Below are 23,221 nucleotides of genomic sequence, written 5' to 3'. Positions count from 1 at the left end.
AATGGCAGCTACTGCAAAAACACTATAGTTCTCGTACAAGTGGCACCCCCATGAGCTTTAGTTACTTCTAGTGTTATCGTTAATGATATAGTTACCAGCATCACATTAGGGTTATCATTACTATGATGGTTACCAGCATCACAATAATTAACTCACTATCTCGTGTCAGTATGACTTGTCCAATCACAATCACTGGTCACTCTTCCAAGTCTAGCTGCCAGTAAACCCCCCATTAGCCAAAATGCACCCCAAAACCTGAGTTATTTAGGATTATCACACAGATATTATCATGATAAGCAGCTTTGGTTAGACAGACACACAGACACAGACACACAGTCCTTTCCACTGCCTGATATGCATACAACACGGTATACACAATACAGTAATGTACCCTAACACCAACATATGCATACAGCAAACTACATCGAGAAAATGGACACGTATGGAAATCACAACAATTCGTAAAGGTTATAACAACACATACAGGGGGAGTGTATGTTATCGTACACAAGTATACTAGGCTATATAAAGTATATACATGGTATATCCCTCAAAGTCTAACCCTTTTATAAGTGAACATAAAATGCCGAACACAAGACATATAACATATACAGAACTGTATATGTCGGTCATACACAATACAGGATAACATACAGGCGTCACACAAGGTGAACATACGAATACGTCAAGATATACTCGAGTATGTTATCGTATACTCATGAAGCACGTCTCGATACACCCGTTGAATGTGTCATGGCATACTCATCCTGTAAGTCATGGTATACCCTTTGAGTATGCCATGGTATACTTCGTCAATTCTGGTTATATTCATACAAGTATGTCATGATATACTCGTACATGCTCCAGTGCATTCATCGAGTTCGTCATGGTCTATAGCTATCGAGTATGTCAAGGAATACTCACACAAGTATGCCCGTAAGTGGAGGTATACTCAACAGTAATAGCATACTGGCTATATGTGATAGCCACATACAAGCATACAGGGCATACGACATGAAATAGGGTCACTATATAAGTATACACTGCAGTGCTAATCATACACAGGCATAATACAAGCCATACACAAGTGTAAAGTATCAAAAATACACCTGCTAAAACTAACCTAAGTACAGTATACACTATACATGAAGTGACAGTATACACAATTAATACACTGATGTATATGGTGGTATACAAACTCCTCATACAAGGCATACACAAAATACAACAGTTATAATTGGAGTTGACATAAGTAGGCTTACACAAAAATACGATTACAAACGGAGTTGACACAGGTATGCATCAGTATACACCATGATAAGACACCTAGACATACACAGTACGCATCACAACACGAACACTGCGGGTACCTGGCGTGTTTTGTAACCCAGTACGTGTTGGTTATAAAACACAAACTCCGTTCGTCGTATTAAGCGTACACACCAAACTATATTACAAACAGGAGGGAAACCATTACACTCGCGTGACTTACTCCTGCATACGTCGAGGTTCGATGGCTATACTGAAATTGAAAACATGATGCATTAGGATGGGGTCTACGAGGGCAAGAGTATACCTAAGGAGTTTACTGTACACTGCCTTCCTCTCCAATGCATTACAGCCGACTGGAGGGAGCTGGGGATACATGGAAGGTAGTGGGGGGTGGTTATTACAGTTAAGGGGACCTTTATCAGGAATTGATATATGTATTAAACAGATCCATATAGAGGGGATATAGATATAAACCAGAGGGTCTATATAAACAAGCTGTACTGCACAGCAATGGCTATCTTTTAAGAGCAGGTATAAGGATGAAAGTTCGTGACATCAAAGAAAAAAGAGAATCTGAAATTCAAAATGAGATAAGAGGATTTAGAAATGTTAAAATGTTTCTAATTCAAAAGTCAACTGCTGATTGGTATCTTAAGGGTATACAATGGGCAAGAGTAAACAAGAGAAGATAATCGAAATGGTGAAAAATAGTTGATAAAATGGTATGGCATGGCAAACAAAGGGAAGAGATACGGTGGTATGGTATGGTAATGGCATGGCACCATGCTTGGTGATGGGATGGGTATGGTGGAATATGGTACCACGTACGGCGACGGCATACACATGGTGGAGTGACACTTCCTTGGCATGGTACGGTGGTAATGGTATGGTTCAAACGATGGTAATGGTGGTATACTGTCATGGTGTCAGAGAGGGTGGGGGTTCACTTTTTCATGGTGTGGTGATAGAGACCCGTGCTATGGAGGTACTTATCGTGCTATGGTGGCACTTGTACAGTTCACGGTGCAAAGCCGTGAACTGTAACTCCAAGGCCCGGATATGGTGTCACATACGGTGCGGGGCCATGGGTACGGCCGCCGTGCCGTGGGGATGGGTGAGTGTGTGTGTGTGTATGTGTGTGTGTGTGTGTGTGTGTGTGTGTGTGTGTCGGTCATATTATGGTGGTGGGGGGTCGTGGTGAGGGCCAGGCAAACCACCCGACCATGAACGGTGAGGTTGTGTGTAGGGGTATGTCTCTCTCTCTCTCTCTCTCTCTCTCTCTCTCTCTCTCTCTCTCTCTCTCTCTCTCTCTCTCTCTCTCTCTCCCCGCATGGCGTTGTTGACACGACGTCTATACAACCATATGGGCGACAGTTTTCCTCCTCCAGAGCAGCCTCCTCACACAACACCGGGCGTGTTAACCGCTACAAACGCTGAGGCCACCTGATCGACGCAGAAATACGCGACCACGCGGAAATACGCGGATATACGCGGATCACATTAGAAACGAGTTGGTCACAGAAATAAACTCATCACACAGCAAGTCGTGTGATTACACATACTTCAAGTCTTCATTACTGTGTAGCACAAAATAAACTCATAAAGTTGGAATTGGCGTGTACCCCTCCCGTCTGGGCTGGGCCCTCCGGCTGACAATCCCTGACTTCAGTATTCCACCCTCTCCCCTCACCAAGCAACTGTGCCACACACCCTCCCTACCACATGTCCTCACTCAAGTTTCCTGAGCCCTCTAGTGGCCAGTGAAGGGGTGTGCTGTGGCAGGCACAACCCTTGAATGAGATCTTCGTTATATTTTGCTTGACACTCGTAATATTCCCCGGGCCATAGTGCTTCTAAACGTCTGCTTAATAAACATACCTGGCTACCCAATAGTATATGTGGCAGGAGGGTGGGCAGTGTATATATATACTTGCCACAAGTATACACGCCTCAATACGGCGTCAGGTAAGCGAACAGTTCATGTCTCTTACAATGGACCTTCCCCTTCGTTCATTACTTTCATCTGTGTCCCTCACGTAATCCCTTCCTCTTCCCTTCCAACAATTCCTTTCCATGTCAACCTCCGCCACCACAACCAGCACCCCACACATCGCTTCTTTCCCCTGTAAGACTCCACCCAGCCGAGGTACGCTACCCTGGCCGACACCCTTCAGTAAACAGAGGAAAACAGCAGCAAAATCCGAGGCTTTCACCATAACAACCCTGACCTTCACAAGCGTCTTAGTGACAAAATAATTCATGTATTACTTACTGCACTGCAGTAAGCTTCAACACCTGAAACAGCCCCACACCATCCAAAAGGGTGTGGGAAACTGGACGAGTTGTTCAGCACACGTGAACAAGCACATTCCTTCCTCTCTCCCTGTGTTGATCACTACAGATGAACAACACAGCTCAGCATATTAACGATCACCCCGGCACAACCTGTTAAGTGACTCCCCCACCTTGACACACCTCCCTCCCACCTTCACTCCGGACTCCAACACCTCCCCGAGGGTCAGTACAGAGAACCTGAAGTCGCTAGAGGAAGTTATACATTCCCAAGGCAGAGTTCTATGATGTACCACCTGGTTTACCGATGACGGTATAAGGTATTCTGCGAGCTACGAAACCCACGTGATCCATCGTCCGCGCTTCTCTTCCATCAGTACAAAACGCCCAGTTGACTGGAACACTTCATTATACCTCCCTACCATCGAAGCAACAAAGCCCACAACCTCAGAATGAGTTACGACTCATTGCTACCACCCTATTCCTTAACCTACTAACTGAACACCTTAACTGGGTTTAAACAGACATCTGCAAGTTCTATAAACCCTCAGCCGTTAGGAAATATGAAGACCTCATCTTACACAACCCATTTCCTCGTCAATTTCCTACACTTCACCTCAGGGTCTCCACGACTTCACCAAACCTTCTGACTTTAAGTCAACCGTAACATAATGAACAACGCCACCACCACCAATAGGCGACAGGGTCTCGGTCCACGGCTCGCACACTTCCTCAGCAAGCGTCGAGGTGTTGCGAAATTAACACAGAAGCCATGGTCTCCCTCGCCCTCCCTCACCCGTGGCGTCCCACAGGTCATAAACATGGGTCCCCTTGTGTTTCCTTGTCCTTAATGAATGATGCACTGATGGTGGCAACTGCTCCACGGAAGACCGTCGACAACGCTTCCATTGGTGTTCGGGCTGACAACAGACCTCCTGGCTACATCACCCTCCACAAAACCCCCTTGACAGCATCTACGGCTGGCCCACCGCCAGCCACGTCACCATCAATCAAACCAACACTGTGATCACGGAAATCAGCCTCTCGCCCAACCCAGTCACGTCCCCTACTGTCTCACTAGACGACCCCACCAGTTCCAACCCCGGTTGCTCGTGTCCACCAAGCTCCCCGGGGTCGCTCTAGTCGATAAACTGAAGCTGGGTGGAACACGTCAGTGCTGTCATCATATCTAGCTATCGTCTCTACACTCCTTGTCGACTCAAGACGCTTTTTCCCTCCCCCTCTCTCCCTGCTGCACCTGAACTGATAAACACCCGCCCACACAACCTCCACTCCCCCCGCACTCACCTACCACACTCCCCTCTCACCTGGTCCTCCTCCTTATCCATCCCAAAATAAGAGCGAGGGCAAGCAGGATCATCCTTGGTCCCCTCTCACACCACACTTAGAAAAAGATGCTGCCCTCCCGAACCTCTCCAACCACCACTTCGCCCTCATTCACTGGCTTTGGAGAAGTGCGACTGAAACCGGCCCCCGCCACCGTCTCCTCCTGCCACGAGAGATCCCTCGTCCCCAACTGCACCAAGAACAGCCCCAGGCCAACCATCGTGAGCATTGATAATTACCAGACGTGATAACCCCAGTGTCTGTGTGAACAGCGCCTACTGAAAACACTCCCCTAATCTTTATTCCTTCACTGTTTACACTGTCAATTTGCTCGGTATATTTTCAGCCTTCGTTTCCACTTCATAAACTATAAATCTTAATTATCATTATAATGATTATCATTATTTAGTGAACAATATTGTCATCTTACCCTCCGAGCCCACACCTGCACCACACATGTGGCTCCACGGAGGCGGGTGCATCGTGAACCAGGTATATAAATAAGCCCAGGTCTCTGTGATGCCCCGCCACCTGCAGCCCATGTAATTACCTTTCCTCCCTCCTCCACCTCCTCCTCCTTCTTCCGCTCAGAAGGTGAGGGGCAGCAGGTGAGCGTGGGAGAGTGAGTGAGTGAATGCTGGGGGCGGGGAGAGAAAGAGAGATAGAGAGAGAGAGGTGATGATGCTTGCCAAGGTGAAGGTGGTTCTCCCACCCCCTGCCAACCTCTCACTCTTCCCCCCCTCAACATGGTAAGCCCACGCACGCACCCGCTCCCTCCCTCCTGCGTGCGAACTTCCCCCTCCACCTATGAAGGCCAGACCTACCACTCCCCCCTCCCCACCTCACCTCTCCTACCTCTTGCACACCCTAGGTTTAAAACTCCCCGACGTACGAGGAACGGCGGAACGTTCCTCCCCTCTTTCACACCTTACGAGGAACGGCGGAACGTTCCTCCCCTCTTTCACACCTTACGTTCCCCCCTCGCGCGTCTTCGAGCAGTTGCACCCCCTTCCCTGTTGTCATACCCTAATTCAGCACGGCCCCGTCACCCTCAACCCCTGGGTGAAATAATCTCATCAACCCTTCACACGAGTCTGTCAGATGTTCAGGGATGTTGTTTACAGTTTGTGGGGCAGTATTTTTCCTCGTCTTCAGGTGGCCAGGCATGCAAGCAGGCAGGCGGGTGGTGGTGCACGGCCCACGCTATGCCCTACTGTATGTAGTGGCTGAGTCTGGCAACTCAACGGCTCATCTACGTTGCTCGTCTGTTTGTTGCCGGGCTTCCCTGATGCGCAGCAGACATGCCAATTATAATCAACTTCATCGTACCCTTCCTTTCCCCCAAACCCTTCTTCACCTTGAGCGGCCTACCATTCTCTCTTCGGGAAAAAAAGCAGACACCAACTATTCTAAGGCATCACATGCGACACACACAAACACGCCGGTGCACTCACGACGCCATACGCATCAACACAGGTGCAGTAAGGTCCCCTCACAACATGAACTGACACCAGGTTTGGACAAGAATCCCTCAGTGTCCTCAACGAACAATTCACCCACTACAGCCCAACCTACCTGCCTGGTCAACTGTGAGGAACATATACAACAGAGCTGCAAACTACGGAGAATGAGAACGCCCGGGACAATATGTGGGTGCTTAGCAACCGCATATGCTCAACCACTCAACACTTAACGAATCAAAGATCCTCCCGGTACAATCCCTCCTCACTATGATTGACACTCAAGTCTTTGCAAACAGCACTGGAACCCCTCCCACTCAAACCACTCCAAAAAGCTAAGCACCAACACCCGAGTCGAAACGTAAAGCTCACCCGTGCCTTAGACTTTAGTAAATTCTACTCACAGATCTTTTCCCCCAACCTCCAGCAACCATAACAATTGACAATACAATCACACACCGAAAGGAGCCCAACGAGGGCCAAAACAACCGCCCTCTCAACTTAAAACGAGTCCTTGGTGCCATCCCGTTAGACATACACACATCTGAAACCCCACTCCCCAGACATACACGAGTTACACTTTCTCTTCTATGCTGTGGACATCACCCACAGCAGACTAAAACGTCACCAACCCCGTTTCCTTCAGCATTTCTCAAGACCATTCATACCCACGATGCAACTGACACCGTGATGAAACTTTGCTATTCTTTTCGGTTTGCACATTTCTACCCTCCGCCATTCTGAAATCTAGTCACGTCAGGTTAAAGGCCGCCAGGCCGTCATACCGAATGGTCGTACCGGTGTCGTGCTCTGGTGTCGTAACCAGCGTCGTGCTCTAGGTTCGTACCCATCGTCGTGCTCAAGGGTCGTAACCAGCGTCGGGGTCAAGGGTCGTACCCAGCGTCGGGGTCAAGGGTCGTACCCAGCGTCGGGCTCAAGGGTCGTACCCATCGTCGTGCTCAAGGGTCGTACCCAGCGTCGTGCTCAAGGGTCGTACCCAGCGTCGTGCTCAGGGGATCACAAATATGTTCTTTGTGCTCGGCGGTGTGACGTCTTACCCCGCGGGTACGCTTGGTGCCTCACTAACCCGGGTTCTTAGAACGGCGCGCGTCCTGGGTCAACCGTGTACTCATTATGAACCATCATCATCACCTGAGGTCAATACCCCTCAACACCCATCATCATCACCTGAGGTCAATACCCCTTAACATCATCACCTGAGGTCAATACCCCTCAACACCCATCATCATCATCATCACCTGAGGTCAATATCCCTCATCATCACCTGAGGTCAATACCCCTCAACACCCATCATCATCATCATCACCTGAGGTCAATATCCCTCATCATCACCTGAGGTCAATACCCCTCAACACCCGTCAGCAACATCTCCAGGAACCTTGAAGCGTGTGTAACGATTCCGTATCTCGATCTCCCGAAATACGTCACCTCTCTCTCTCTCTCTCTCTCTCTCTCTCTCTCTCTCTCTCTCGCCAATAAAGACACAGGCAAGACGCAACGCAGCGCAGCGCAGCGCGCCAGTGTTGGTGTACGCGTCAACACTCCCGCCGTGCCGCACCATCCATCTTCCTCAAGCTGCAGCGGGTGTGTGTGTGTGTGTGTGTGTGTGTGTGTGTGTGTGTGTGGGTTACGTACCTTCTACACCACATGATACCCCTGGCTACGGCAGCACACATTCCCATTTTCATCCCTCTACGACAGGAACTTGAAAGACGAACTCAACACCGTCTTCCACTGTCTTCCCTTGTAAGACGACGACCTCAGCACCCAAGGTACGTACGTACCCATGCGGGCGTCTGCTCCTCTCAGCGCACCACCAGCACACAATGCGGGCGTTTGATCCTCTCAGCGCACCACCAGCACACAACGCGGGCGTCTGATCCTCTCAGCGCATCACCAGCACACAATGCGGGCGTCTGATCCTCTCAGCGCATCACCAGCACACAATGCGGGCGTCTGATCCTCTCAGCGCATCACCAGCACACAATGCGGGCGTCTGATCCTCTCAGCGCACCACCAGCACACACTGCTGGGGTCTGATCCTCTCAGCGCATCACCAGCACACAATGCGGGCGTCTGATCCTCTCAGCGCACCACCAGCACACACTGTCTGTACACGTACCGTACCCTCCACCCCACACCTCACCTCCAGCGTACCACCAGCACACACTGTACACGTACCGTACCCTCCACCCCACACACCACACCTCCTCCAGCGTACCACCAGCACACACACTACACGTACCGTACCCTCCACCCCACACACCACACCTCCTCCAGCGTACCACCAGCACACACACTACACGTACCGTACCCTCCACCCCACACACCACACCTCCTCCAGCGTACCACCAGCACACACACTACACGTACCGTACCCTCCACCCCACACCCCACACCTCACCTCCAGCGTACCACCAGCACACACTGTACACGTACCGTACCCTCCACCCCACACACCACACCTCCTCCAGCGTACCACCAGCACACACACTACACGTACCGTACCCTCCACCCCACACACCACACCTCCAGCGTACCACCAGCACACACTGTACACGTACCGTACCCTCCACCCCACACACCACACCTCCTCCAGCGTACCACCAGCACACACACTACACGTACCGTACCCTCCACCCCACACCTCCTCTCCAGCGTACCACCAGCACACACACTACACGTACCGTACCCTCCACCCCACACACCTTCCCCTGGCTACAGGGAGCCGCTGGGATAAACAAACAACGCACCCCTGCCCTTACCAAGGCTATTATTAGCACCAGATTTAGTCTAGCCAAATTTTCTCTCAAGGAACACATCCATTTTTTTTTTCTCTTTCCTTCGCCCGACCCATTTTGTTTTTGCATGAAGAAATATGATATACACATGTCGCTGGATCAAAAGAATTTCTCCATTAGTTAAGATAACATTTTTTTTTTCTTTTTCACCGGAAACTGAAATTTGGGTTGGGTTCGGTCGGGGGGGTATAGTGAAGCGGCCACCGTTTTGACCCCCCTTAACACGACAGCCTGGACAAGTAATTTCCGGTTTAAGGTCGTACCGTCGTGCTCAAGGGTCGTACCGTCGTGCTCAAAGGTTGTACCGTCGTGCTTAAGGGTCGTACCGTTGTACTTAAGGGTCGTACCGTTGTACTCAAGGGTCGTATCGTCGTACTCAAGGGTCGTGCACATAAGGTCGTCCTCGGGGGTCGTACCGCCGTGCTCAAGGGTCGTACACCACCGTGCTCATGTGTCGTGCCATCGTCCTCAAGGGTCGTACCTCCGTGCACAAGGGTCGTACCCCCGTGTACAAAGGGTCGTACCGCTGTCCTCAATGGTCGTCCCTTCGTGCAAAAGGGTCGTACCCCGTGCACAAGGGTCGTACCCCCGTGCACAAAGGGTCGCACCGCCGTGCACAAAGGATCGCACCACCGTCTTCGAGGGGGGGCCTCCTCCACCAGTCAGCAAGTACCAACGTCATATACGCCGGGGGGGAGAGAAAAACAAGGTGTTCATCGGGTGTCTCGTAACTTTAGAAACACTGCAACACACGACCAGGAGGAGGTCGGGGCCACAAACCCACACGACACACACGCAACATGGGCTTTTACGTCGACGGACGGTAATGTGAGGGGGCGGCTTGAAGATGCACGCCTGTACTCATGCCAAATGTTACATGTTTCCTTTACACTTGCCAATGTCGATATACTCTGTCTGGCTGAGAGATAGAGATAGAGAGAGAGAGAGAGAGAGAGAGAGAGAGAGAGAGAGAGAGAGAGAAATGTCTATTACCGGATATATACTTTCCCTCCCACTGAGTGCAGCGCAGCCTTGGAACTGTGGAAGCCCGTGGAAAAGGAAGGGGGGAAGGGGGGGAAGTTAAGCGTTACCGGACTCCACCTGCTCAAGGTTACCTACTTGAGTGGAAAGTTACCTTCAGCAAGGCTGTACCACAGTCTCGTCGAAGAACAAGTCACTCCAAAGGGGTCTACATGTCTCTGCTACTGGAAGTAGCGCTGCTTTGGGCTGCAACAGCTTTCAGAGGAAGGTCCCGGGTAACACCAGCAGACAATATCAATGTAAAGGAAAACTTACATGATAAGGAAACTGTCGGTTTGAGGCTGCGGTCAAGCGTTTTGGCAGGAGGGAGGGTGTGCGTGTGGGAGGGAGCAGTGCATAACATGTGCAGCAGTGGAGGCTGAGCGGCCCCAGGTGGCCAGGAATGCCCCACAACCCGCCTATAATACCAACACCACCACTGCCTGGCCACTCTAACTCACCCACTCACCTACACACCCTGTTATTCCCAAACACACACACACACACACACACACACACACACACACACACAGCCACACACACACACACACACACACACACACAGCCACACACACACACACACCCACACACACACACACACACACACACACACACACACACACAGCCAACACCTCTCACTTTCCTCACCTCATTTATTCTTCTCCATTTTCTCTTTCACTTTTCGCTTTCTTGCATCAATGAGAATTTCGTTGTTTTTTTTGTCACTTTTACGTAAATACTGCTTTTCTCGGTTATTCTTTTTTGTCATCCTTTTTTTTCTTTCTTTACGTTCCGTGGGGTAGGGAAGGCGAATCACAAAAGGAGGAAATATGAGGAAGTGGAGTTGATGGAGGAAGAGACAGGCTCAAAATGATGAGAATGTTCTGCACGACAAAAAAAAAAAAAGAAAAAAAACAAACAAACAGAACAGCCAAAGTCACAAGAATGCGGAATATACAAAGATACGAGACAAAAGGAACAACAAACAAACAAACAAACAGACAAACAAAAGAACATCAAGGTTGCAGAAGGAATCCGTCAGATTCATGTGGAATAAAGTGGTCTGTCTCTCTTGCCAACGAGAAGGCGGCGGCAGCAGCAGCAGCAGCAGCAGCAGCTCCTCCTCCTCCTCCTCCTCCCCTGAACCTGAAGCCCCCCACCCCACTCACTAATGACCAGCGCGACGCTCGCGTTAACACATCCTCGTGGGATGGAGTCATCCGACGGATGCTCTGCCGCTGTGACGATAACGGCGAAGAACGTCACACGGCAAGGGAGCCCACATTACCCTGGTACCGGAGGTAGCGTGTAGCCTTGCCCTGCTTGCTTACTTGTCACCACTGAATGTATATAGATCTATATCTATCTATCTATCCCTGGGGACAGGGTGGAGAGAATACTACCTACGCATCTATTTCTTATCGTAAGAGACTATGAGAAGAGCGAGGAAGAGTACCTGGGCTGGAAACAGAGGAAGGAACCAAGCGAGATTTTACCCACTCGACAGCTCAGTCGTCTGTCCCTGACGGTAGGTACATCAGTAAGAAAGACGGCCAGTGAACCAGGTCAATGTTCCTTGATATCACCCTCCCCCCTCCCCCCAAGTGCCTGGCTGGCGTCGACTGACACACAGATAGCGCGGAGGGAAGGCACATTTTGACACCTTTCCCAGCGACACCACTCCCCTCCTCCAACCAATGGGTCCTCCTCCTCTTTACCCTCTTCAAAACACCCTCCCTAGTCACTCTCTACCTCGACCACGTCATACCTTGCTTACTGTACATCACAGATCACTGGCAGTATCAGTTACCCTACCCTACCCTTCTCCCTCGCCAACACACCACAGTACCTTGTCCATGAAGTCCTGGAACTGCCCCTGCCTCTCCTCCTCCGCCTGACGCATTATCTCCATCTCCTGCTCCTGCCTCACGATCCGCCTCAGCCGTTTCATGGCCGTGCGGTACAGCTTGAGGTCCTCGAAGGTGGTGTCGGGCCGGCCCACCGCGCGCTTCAGCATCTTCTTGAGCCGCTGCGCCTCCGCGTAGTCCTTAGGTTTGATCTCCATCAGCTGCAGGAGGCGGGGCGACGGTCCGACGCGGCCTCCGCCACCACGACCCTCGGCGTCGCTGGGGCTGTCCTCCCTCCGGTCAGGGGGACGACACCGACGCCTCACCTGCGGCTGCTGCTCTCCCTGCTGCTGGAGGTAGCGTCGGGCCGCCTCGGGCGACTCCGGCAGGTCGAAGTGGACCGTCCGACGGCCGGCAGGTTTCGGGTGTCTACCTTCATGGTTTAGGAAGTCGAGGTTGAGGGAGCGTCGGTTATGGTTCAGCGCCGCGATGTCGCTGGCGGTGCGGCGGTAGACGACTTGCGGAGGCGCCGCCTGCCCGTTGACCATCGGGGCGCCCTGCGACCCGATGAGATCCAGGTCCAGGGAGAGGCGGTTACGCGCGCGCGCACGGACGTGGCTGGGTCCATGTCGCTGGATGGCCAGGGTCAAGTTCGAATCCCCCTCGTACGGCGACGGCCCCGAGTCCCGGACGTCCCGCGCGTCCGCCAGCAGGAACTTCATCAACTGCGTTGTCATTGTGACCCCCCGAACACAATATACTCACGAGGGGGAAGCAAAAAAAAAAAAAAAAAAAAAATGGGGGAAAAAATTCACTAACACTGCGTTGTGGAGAGAGTTGAGTGTAGGTAGGGAGGCGGCCTCCAGCTAGGAGGAGCACTGGTAAGCCGGGCACGGCGGCCGTGGGCCCGGATATATCACTAGTCACTGGCACTACACGTGAGGCCAGTGACAACAGTGCCTGGCTGGGGAGAGCGGAAACACCAGCAGCCACACTCTCCCCGGGGATAAAGTTAGCGTGTGAGGGGGCAGCGCTCCCCCCGCACCGCTGCCACACGCACGACCAAACCCACCCACCCGACACCCCCAGCCCCCCGACGCCTTACCCTTAATGCTTCCCTACGTTAGCAACAAAATATACAATCCCAACCAACGTTACCATTCTCACACGGTACAAAAATCCTACCCAATAGCTGGCTAAATATCCAGTCTCTTAAATGCATGATCAACATTAGGAAAAATGTCAATCAATCTTTGTTAAAAGGAGGAATAAAGAACCCGACCTGGGGTAGGGCGGCGCGCGGGGCGGGACTCGCCCGCTGGTCATGCGTGCGAAGGGGCCGTGTCGACGTGCCTCCCCCATGCGCTGCTGCAGGACACTCACCCAGGAAGTCACACACGGCACATCTCGCCAAGACTGACAGAAAGCTGTCATAAGTCTTGCTTCCCTACGTACTCACAACTCCTTGTAAGGGTTTATAAACCTATACCTTCCGTCCTCACGGTAGCCCGCCCTCAACCCCGCGGGTACAGGTACTGTACGACGAGTTTCCCTCCCCTCCGCCGCGGCAGCACCAGAGTATGGCCGGGGGTAGTATGGTTGCTACCTTGCCCGATAATTACGACACAAAAAAACTCCCTTGCACACGTCCCCAGACCTCCACCACGTCCCTGAATCATTAAGGGAATATTGACTCACACGCTTCCCCGAGTCCTGGAACGCTGGGAAATGTGATACACGCGTCGTTATATATACAAGTATATTATATGACGGCGTAAGCGATGCGGGGTATCATAAGTAACCAAACACGTCTGGTGCTGGCACCCGTGTTGGCGGCCAGGCTGTAACATTCTCAGATGAAGCAGGTGGCCCAGTGGGATGACTACCCACTTAACACCTTATCCCCAAACATGACCCAAACCCCTTAACACATTTATCAGCTTCGCCCATACCGTAACACTTACCAATCCCTCCCTCCTCCCCCCTCCCTCCCTATGTTACGTAAGTGACGCACTTGATTTTTTTTTTTTCGTTGTAAGATTGAGCACATCATGCGTTGTATTGCATACTGGTGGAATATACATAAAGGAGTGGGATTATGATGGGGAAGCATCCGACTGGCTCAGTGTTGAGGAGCGGGTGTATCACAAGGCTCTGGCCTGGGACCCATACCATTTCTTTTTCTTATTTTTTTTTTTTTTTTTTGATGGTTGCTTCAGCTATGGACAGCAGTCCACATCGAGGTCGAGCCTTTGTTGAAATAGAGAGTTGGTTAATGAGAGAGAAAGAGAGGAGTGAGAGGGGGGGGGGAGAGGAATATAAAATTTTTTTTGGACAAAGTGGAAAACCAAACATGAAAAAAAAATATTCCAGGCTACATTTCTTACAATAAAGTAAAAATAACGTTAATTTCTGGATAATTAGATACAGAAACAACAGTCCATCCCCCCCCCTTTTTTTTCGGCAGAACACAAACACAATTCATAGCGCGCTGTTCCCCTCTGTGGTCAGGCATACTTGATCAGAGACGATAACAGAACTGAACGAGCGTCGGGCGGGACAACAAAACTACCTCACTCACTCAAGGGGTAAACCATACTGAGAGAGAGAGAGAGAGAGAGAGAGAGAGAGAGAGAGAGAGAGAGAGAGAGAGAGAGAGAGAGAGAGAGAGAGAGAGGTTCTCACACATCTGTTAACTATTTCACCGACACAACACGCGCGGACACCGTAAAGATCAAATAGGGTGTGTATCGCTTTCGGACATAGGGGCGAATTTTGGGTGACGTTTGCTACGTTAAATTACGTTTGGTAAGAAAAGAAAAAAAAAGGGAGGGGGGGGGAAATATTCCGATTGGTTTGAACGATTCTGACTTTCATTTTCCATCGCAAATCACCACTTTTTTGTGATCTCCCTGACCCACCCCAAAACCCAGGTTCCCTGGTGGATGTACGAAAATGTGATTTTTACCCCTTACGGAAGTGACCAAAATACTTCAAAATTTTCGACGGTATAATCATTCCCCCGTCCCACTGGAGCGAGACATAATGGCTACAAATACTAATCCATACGTGGCCAAAAGTCTTTCCGAAAAAGTAGAGTTACGTAACACTGGTGTTGACTAACACCGGGTGTTGTCACGGCGAAATTACACATAAAAATTTCGGCCGGACTGTTACGTTATTGATTTAAAGGGTAATAAATAAACCAATTTTTTCTTCCTCTTTACAGCCTAAAGGCTACATAAAATATAATATCCCTAGAATATACACCTCGGCTGAGAATAGAGCATGATGCAACTTTTCCATTCGTCATATCCTGCAAATCTTGGTAGAAAATACCTACTATTAAATGGTGAGCCCTCCTAGCTGGCTCCCAGCCGGGTCATGCGCCGGAGGTTGAGGGGCGGGTGGTGGAGGAGGGGAAGGCCTTCTGCTTTACTAGCCTGTCGTCATGTACATTGGCGGGTGGGGGAGGAGGGGCCTTCTGCTTTACTAGCCTGTCTTCTTGTTTATACATTATGAATTTAGGACACTACTATTATGTCCCCCATCAGTTACTCCTCGTCGCAGACCATCAGGTCTTCTGTTACCTGTCCTCCCCATGAACTGTCCTCCAGCAGATAAACCTCGTGGTTGACCACACCGTCTTCGTCTATCTGTGTCATGTATGAGAGTCAACACAGCAACCCCACAGCAAGCGTCACAACATCTCCCTTCGTCAAGAAAATTGTCAGAAGTACGAAAGTGACACAGTTTGAAAACGGCATGTCACTTGCTCATCAAGCCGGGGGAATTTGATGGGACGAGTCCTTATCAAGGTAATTAAATCCTATGATCAATTAACAATTAATAGTCCAACCGTAGACATCATTAAGGCACTTAATCATTTGGAAGACATCTTAAAACAGTGGATCAAGAGTTATTATATATCACCACAATGATAAAAAAATATATCAATGATTTAACTGAGAACTGATAACAGTATTCTTGGTGTCTCAACCCTCTATCTGACGCCTCTTATCATGTCACATTCTCCTTACTCCTGAGAGATGGAAAACACTGTATTTTATATAGATATACTACTGACATACCACAGATATACTAAAGACATACTACAGACATACGCATTCTCTCCTCATATCGCACAACACTATCGCCTTTAAGAATATAAATTAATCAGTAATATTTTCCATATTGTATCATCTGGTTTCGTACAGTAAATTGCTATTCTATGATAGCATTAACAGTTGCCTGTTACAAACGGGTCTCCAGCAAAGCCAGGTGGGTCGGGTGCACTACACACACACACGACTATCGGACAGGTGTCCTACACCAGCCGGTGACGATTATAAATACATGGCTATCTAGCCTACGTGGCTGCTGCTGCTGTAAGCAGACAATTACCATCTGGTTGCCGCGGACGAAAACACGATCGTTACACAAATGGTGAGCCACCTGGAGAGAGAGAGAGAGAGAGAGAGAGAGAGAGAGAGAGAGAGAGAGAGAGAGAGAGAGAGAGAGAGAGAGAGAGAGAGAGAGAGAGGAAGAGAGAGAGAGAGAGAGAGATACGAAGAGAGAGAGGGCTGTATAAACAGATGGCCTATGGTGGTAGGGGGAGGCAACGACGGAGGAACAAGTGGTGTGGTGGCGCTGCTGGAGGGAGATCAGTGATTCCCATGGACGTGGGCAGTCGGTAGGTCAGGACGAGCGTCCATTATACACACACACACACACACAGAGTGTGGGTCTTGGAAGATGACACCCGGTGTGATACACCACACTACCCACACCACGGCCAACACCTAACCCAGAATAGGTTCCCCCGCACACTTGCCAACCAGCCTTGGAGGTGGGGGGTTTGGGTCGCGTCTAGAAGTCTACGGTACGTGGCGTCCAACTTCCACTTGCAAACGCGGGCCCCACACGTCCCATGCTGACCCAAGACTGCTCGATACCCTGGGTCATGCGGGGCCCAATACCGATAGAGTCTATTTGGGAAGGAAACGCTTCTCTCCCGCCAGCAATATATGCTCGTAATATCATAGGTTAATCCAAGAATTGATCAAACCTCGTCCTACCGATTTCTTGGGCAACAGAATTCGTATTATCATTATCATTACTATTACTATTATTATCATTATCATTATTATTATTATTATCATTATTATCATTACTATCATTATTATTATCATTATAATTATCATTATTATTATTATTATCATTATTATTATTATTATTATTATTATTATTATTATTATTATTATTATCAAAAATTCCTTTTCATTCTCTTCTTCTCCCAATTTTCATCGATACCAAATTTCATCAAAAAAACGCACCAGTGGCCCCGCTTTTGGACCAGAGGGGTTCCAACTAGCTGCACGACCCTCGCCCAACCTACTGACACATCAAATTCCTATTCACATATCTAAAACATATTTCCATTTAGCATTTTATGGTGAACCAGCAAATTCCGAGACATTTGTGGGAAGGATAAGGCGTTTGGAGGAGGAGGAGGAGGAGGAGGAGGAGAGGTTACGTGGGTGAGGGGAAGGCTGGCTGGCCATCCGTGGTCAAGCAACAAATACATCAAGCACACACTACTGGCCACATCAAACATCACTCCCCTAGTGAGTGTGGTCGTCACCCATTAAGGTGTCTGCCTGCCACGTCCGTCACACGTAGTGGTGACGCTGATGATGGTGGTGGTGGTGGTGACGTGTCGTCACGTTACATATCGTCAACAACTGCAGTCTCGGTTATGTAATGAGTGGGTCAAGTGCATACCTGGCAAGTGACGTGGGATGAATTTCGTGGTGCCCGGGACTCCCACCTCCCTAAGGGCTGACTTCCGACCTTGCTGATACATTCAGCGTTCTATACATACATTCACACGTAAACACATACAAACATACATATATGTATTCATACATACATACATAACTTGTGCTTATTAGAGTTCTTCTGAGTTAGGAAAGTTAACCAGATCAAGAGGACGCTACTGGAAGCTGGGCTTGAGAAGTGTACCCAGAGGGAGGTGAGTGAGGAAGTGTACGGAGGGAGGGAGGGAGTGTGGAAGAAGAGCACAGAGGGAGGTGCGTGAGAAAGACCTCAGCAACAGGGTGGTGGTGGGGATTATGGTAAAGTCAGGAGCTGGTAAGAACAAGTACCACTGAAAAAATCCAGGTGTGTAAAGCTTCTTATCACCATGGGAAAAAAAAAAAAACACACACATTAACACGCATGACACGTCTAACCTCAGGACACTTGGAACGTACGAGGCCTTTGACTCAAGATGACATCACAACGTCAGATGGTAATGACCCATCAACACTTATAACTGGGTTACACAGAGACACATGGTACATAGAGATTACCATACTGCCGGGGAACTTACGGGCGTGATTACTATGTATGTGTTATGAGGGTAAGAGTTTTACCACACTCGTGTTGCCACGTCTCTTAATCTGGGATATATATGTACCATGTATTTACTCCTGTGTGTGTGTGTGTGTGTGTGTGTGTGTGTGTATACGCGCATATATACACACCCTTAGCCTAAGGGGAGGTATCTGTTTAACGGCCAGCCCCGAGGGAAGGATGAACACTTGGGGTGGGTAAGGGCAGATTGCCGTGCCCCAGGATTCGAACCCATAAGGGTCCTACGTCGGGCAGGCCCGTTCAGTGTGTGTGTGTGTGTGTGTGTGTGTGTGTGTGTGTGTGTGTGTGTGTGTGTGTGTGTGAGGGTAGGAGAAGTGTAAAAGAGAAGAAGAAAAATCGCGACGAAGATCATTACGAAACAGCCAAAGACGAAGAAAAATCGCGACGAAGATCATTACGAAACGGCCAAAGACGAAGAAAAAAGAAAAGAATACAATGGAAACTGACCGAAAAAAACAAAAAGCGAGACGAATGGTTACTGTAAACTAGGCTAGCCAGCCAGGCCTGACCAGTACACTGCCGTGGTGCTGCCAAGTGCAGAGGGGGAGGGAGGGGAGGGGGGAGCTGGCCTGAAAGAGCGAGGGAGGAGGGACGAGGAGGAGAGAGCGAGAGTAAGCTGCTGGTAAACACAAGCTAAATACACCAACCCTCCGGATTTTTGTCTCATGACCTCGACCGCAGCCCCATCACCCGTGGCTGCGCAGGTCGCCGGCATCATACACACACACACACACACACGCACACACACATTGTCACCTACTCTCATACGAAGAAAATATATATATATATATATATATATATATATATATATATATATATATATATATATATATATATACATATATATATATATATATATATATATATATATATATATATATATATATATATATATATATATATATATATATATATATATTTCGATTTGTTTGCTTTCATGTGAAGAACTAGAGGAACAATAGACAATTCTAATATCAACTTAGGATCCCAACCAAAACATTAAACTAAATCGTATGGTAAATAATCGCCTAAGACAAGCCACTGTAATGCCGTTTTCTATTCTGTTAATATTCTATTAACAGCGTTACCAATTTCTTGTGGGAAGAACCTTAATAAAAACGTATTTCGAGTTTTATTTAAGTCTAACGTAACTTTCTATGTAAAGATAAATAATCATTTATAAAAAAGAGCTGTGACACTACTAACTTTGTTAAATCCCATCAAAAACAGAGCTAATGCTTTTTTTTCATACTATTCGCCATTTCCCGCGTTAGCGAGGTAGCGTTAAGAACAGAGGACTGGGCCTTTGAGGGAATATCCTCACCTGGCCCCCTTCTCTGTTCCTTATATCTGAAGCTATAATTAAAATATAACATAAGTCCCTTTCATTTCCATATACCAAGCATATGAGGGAACTGAAAATAGGGAAATTATTCTAATAGGACCAACTTAGCTAATACATTAATATCACTTAATGTATACCAAACGGTTTGAATTTCAAAATGGATGCCATACCATACAGCTCAAAATTACACCTGTTTTATCTATGATACGTTGGGGGTAATCCTGAGTATTAAATGTATAACTAACAATTATCAACTTCAGTTTACAACGGTATAACTAACAATTATTAACTTCAGTTTACAACGAACACATAGTAAGACGCCCACGTAATGACAGACTGGTCGTCCACCCTCCATACATCATCGACGAACTACTGCAAACGTGAGAATAATACCACTAAATCCGACTTTCTACCGGTTGGTGAGGACGTGGTATGTACGGGGTGTGTTGCAGCGAAGGGAAGGGAAGGGAAGGAGGGACTAAAGGATCAGGGTGTTGGCAGAGCGAGTGTCCAGTATAACGATGGTGTCACTGTCTAGGAAGGGGGAAAGGGGGTGGTGACCAGCTCCCCCCCATGGAGCGGGGGGTGTTTAAGAATACGACGCTGAGGTTGGTGGCAGGGCAGGGCACGGGCAGGGGCAGGGCTCGGGTAGCAGAAGCAGCAGCAGGAGCCAACACCCCAGCATGTAATCATGTAGAAAACATCTCAAGGATTCCACAGCACACACACACACACACACAAGACCCGTGGTGGCTCCCACGGGCCTGCCAGCAGCAACGGTCGGTTCGGGCAGACCTCGGGAGGAGCGCGCGCTGCACCCAGGAGGGGAGGGGATGAGGGAGAGGGACTGCGTAGTAACGGGCGCCACCAGAGAGAGAGAGAGAGAGAGAGAGAGAGTGAGAGAGAAACTCGCTCACCTCGTCCTGCTCTTAATATATAATGCCTTTTTATTTTTTTCTTTGAAATCGGTTTGGGATTGAACTGTCGTATCAGTGTAACCATGGCAGTCGGTGGTGCCATGTCATGAAACGCCTTTTGGCATTTCGGTGTGGCTTCTGAATTCGCGTCGACAACAGCGTTTCGTTAACCAAGTGGACGGGATAGAGACAGGAAAAAAACATATATGACGTAACGGTGGAAGAAAATGCAAAAAAGAAAGAAAGAAATCGAGTGAAATTCGGATCACACACGGCATCACGTTCGTGCTTGCCTGACGCGGCCTCTCAGCGGGGGATTACATGCGCGCGCCACAAGCGAGACAGTCACGTCTTGGGGTGGAAATTTTAAAACTTAAAACGACCGCTGGACACGATCCGATGAACGATTAATGACTCGGAATTACTCACGATCATGATGATTACAATTAATGATTACTTCCCCGGGTAATGATTCATAATTACACACGATCATAATGATTACAATTACTGATTACTTCCCCGGGTAATGATTCATAATTACTCACGATCATGATGATTACAATTAATGATTACTTCCCCGGGTAATGATTCGTAATTACTCACGATCATAATGATTACAATTACTGATTACTTCCCCGGGTAATGATTCATAATTACTCTCGATCATAATGATTACAATTACTGATTACTTCCCCGGGTAATGATTCGTAATTACTCACGATCATAATGATTACAATTAATGATTACTTCCCCGGGTAATGATTCATAATTACTCACGATCATAATGATTACAATTACTGATTACTTCCCCGGGTAATGATTCGTAATTACTCACGATCATAATTATTACAATTACTGATTACTTCCCCGGGTAATGATTCATAATTACTCACGATCATAATGATTACAATTAATGATTACTTCCCCCGGGTAATGATTCATAATTACTCACGATCATAATGATTACAATTAATGATTACTTCCCCGGGTAATGATTCATAATTACTCACGATCATAATGATTACAATTAATGATTACTTCCCCCGGGTAATGATTCGTAATTACTCACGATCATAATGATTACAATTAATGATTACTTCCCCGGGTAATGATTCATAATTACTCACGATCATAATGATTACAATTAATGATTACTTCCCCCGGGTAATGATTCGTAATTACTCACGATCATGATGATTACAATGACTGATTACTCCCCCGGGTAATGATTCGTAATTACTCACGATCATAATGATTACAATTACTGATTACTTCCCCGGGTAATGATTCGTAATTACTCAAGACCATGATGATTACAATTACTGATTACTTCCCCCGGGTAATGGAGGGCACTATTCTGGCCTTGACGAAGTGTCTTTGGGTTGAATCACAGTGGGTCATAAGACATGTCGTTAAAATTGCAGCGCCGGCCTGGCTTTCAGCGCACCGGATGCCTCGCGCCAAACTTCTGGAATCATGTCCCTCCCACCCGACTCCCCAAGGTGTGTGGGTGACCAGCACACCCAATCCCCCACCTCCCTGTCTGCCGTGGCGACGCTCCTTATCGGGACACAGAAGTCGCCAACGCCCCCGTCTAATACACACCCGCGAGAACCAAATTTCTTCAACCGGCTTCACCCACCAACAATGGTCTATCATCGTCCAGCTTCACCCACCAACAATGGTCTATCATCATCCAGCTTCACCCACCAACAATGGTCTATCATCATCCAGCTTCACCCACCAACAATGGTCTATCATCATCCAGCTTCACCCACCAACAATGGTCTATCATCATCCAGCTTCACCCACCAACAATGGTCTATCATCGTCCAGCTTCACCCACCAACAATGGTCTATCATCATCCAGCTTCACCCACCAACAATGGTCTATCATCATCCAGCTTCACCCACCAACAATGGTCTATCATCATCCAGCTTCACCCACCAACAATGGTCTATCATCATCCAGCTTCACCCACCAACAATGGTCTATCATCATACAGCTTCACCCACCAACAATGGTCTATCATCATACAGCTTCACCCACCAACAATGGTCTATCATCATCCAGCTTCACCCACCAACAATGGTCTACCATCATACAGCTTCACCCACCAACGGTCTACCACCATCCAGCTTCACCCACCAACAATGGTCTATCATCATCCAGCTTCACCCACCAATAAGTCTATCATCATCCAGCTTCGCCCACCAACGGTCTATCATCATCCAGCTTCACCCACCAACAACGGTCTACCATCATCCAGCTTCACCCAACAACAACGGTCTACCATCATCCAGCTTCACCCACCAATAACAGTCTATCATCATCCAGCTTCACCCACCAACAACGGTCTATCATCATCCAGCTTCACCCACCAACAGCCTATCATCAAACAACCTCACACGTCGACACCCCCTTCCCTCCTCCAACGTCATCCACCAAACAGCCAGGCCT

The 23,221-nt window shown here is 48.5% G+C and overlaps 1 protein-coding gene across 1 annotated transcript in view; it reads right to left on the bottom strand.

Moving 5' to 3' along the window:
• Window positions 1–23,221, bottom strand: part of LOC139756376 (uncharacterized) — a 380,293-nt gene that overhangs the window by 334,838 nt on the left and 22,234 nt on the right. The window contains 1 exon segment of the mRNA XM_071675765.1: window positions 1,493–1,522. Within this exon segment, the coding sequence (XP_071531866.1) occupies window positions 1,493–1,522 (30 nt within the window).

This window comes from Panulirus ornatus, chromosome 21 (genome assembly GCF_036320965.1).
Source record: "Panulirus ornatus isolate Po-2019 chromosome 21, ASM3632096v1, whole genome shotgun sequence".
NCBI classification, from domain to species: Eukaryota; Metazoa; Arthropoda; class Malacostraca; order Decapoda; family Palinuridae; genus Panulirus; species Panulirus ornatus.
Note: the sequence above shows the minus strand (reverse complement) of the source record. Positions and strands in the feature narration are given on the sequence as shown.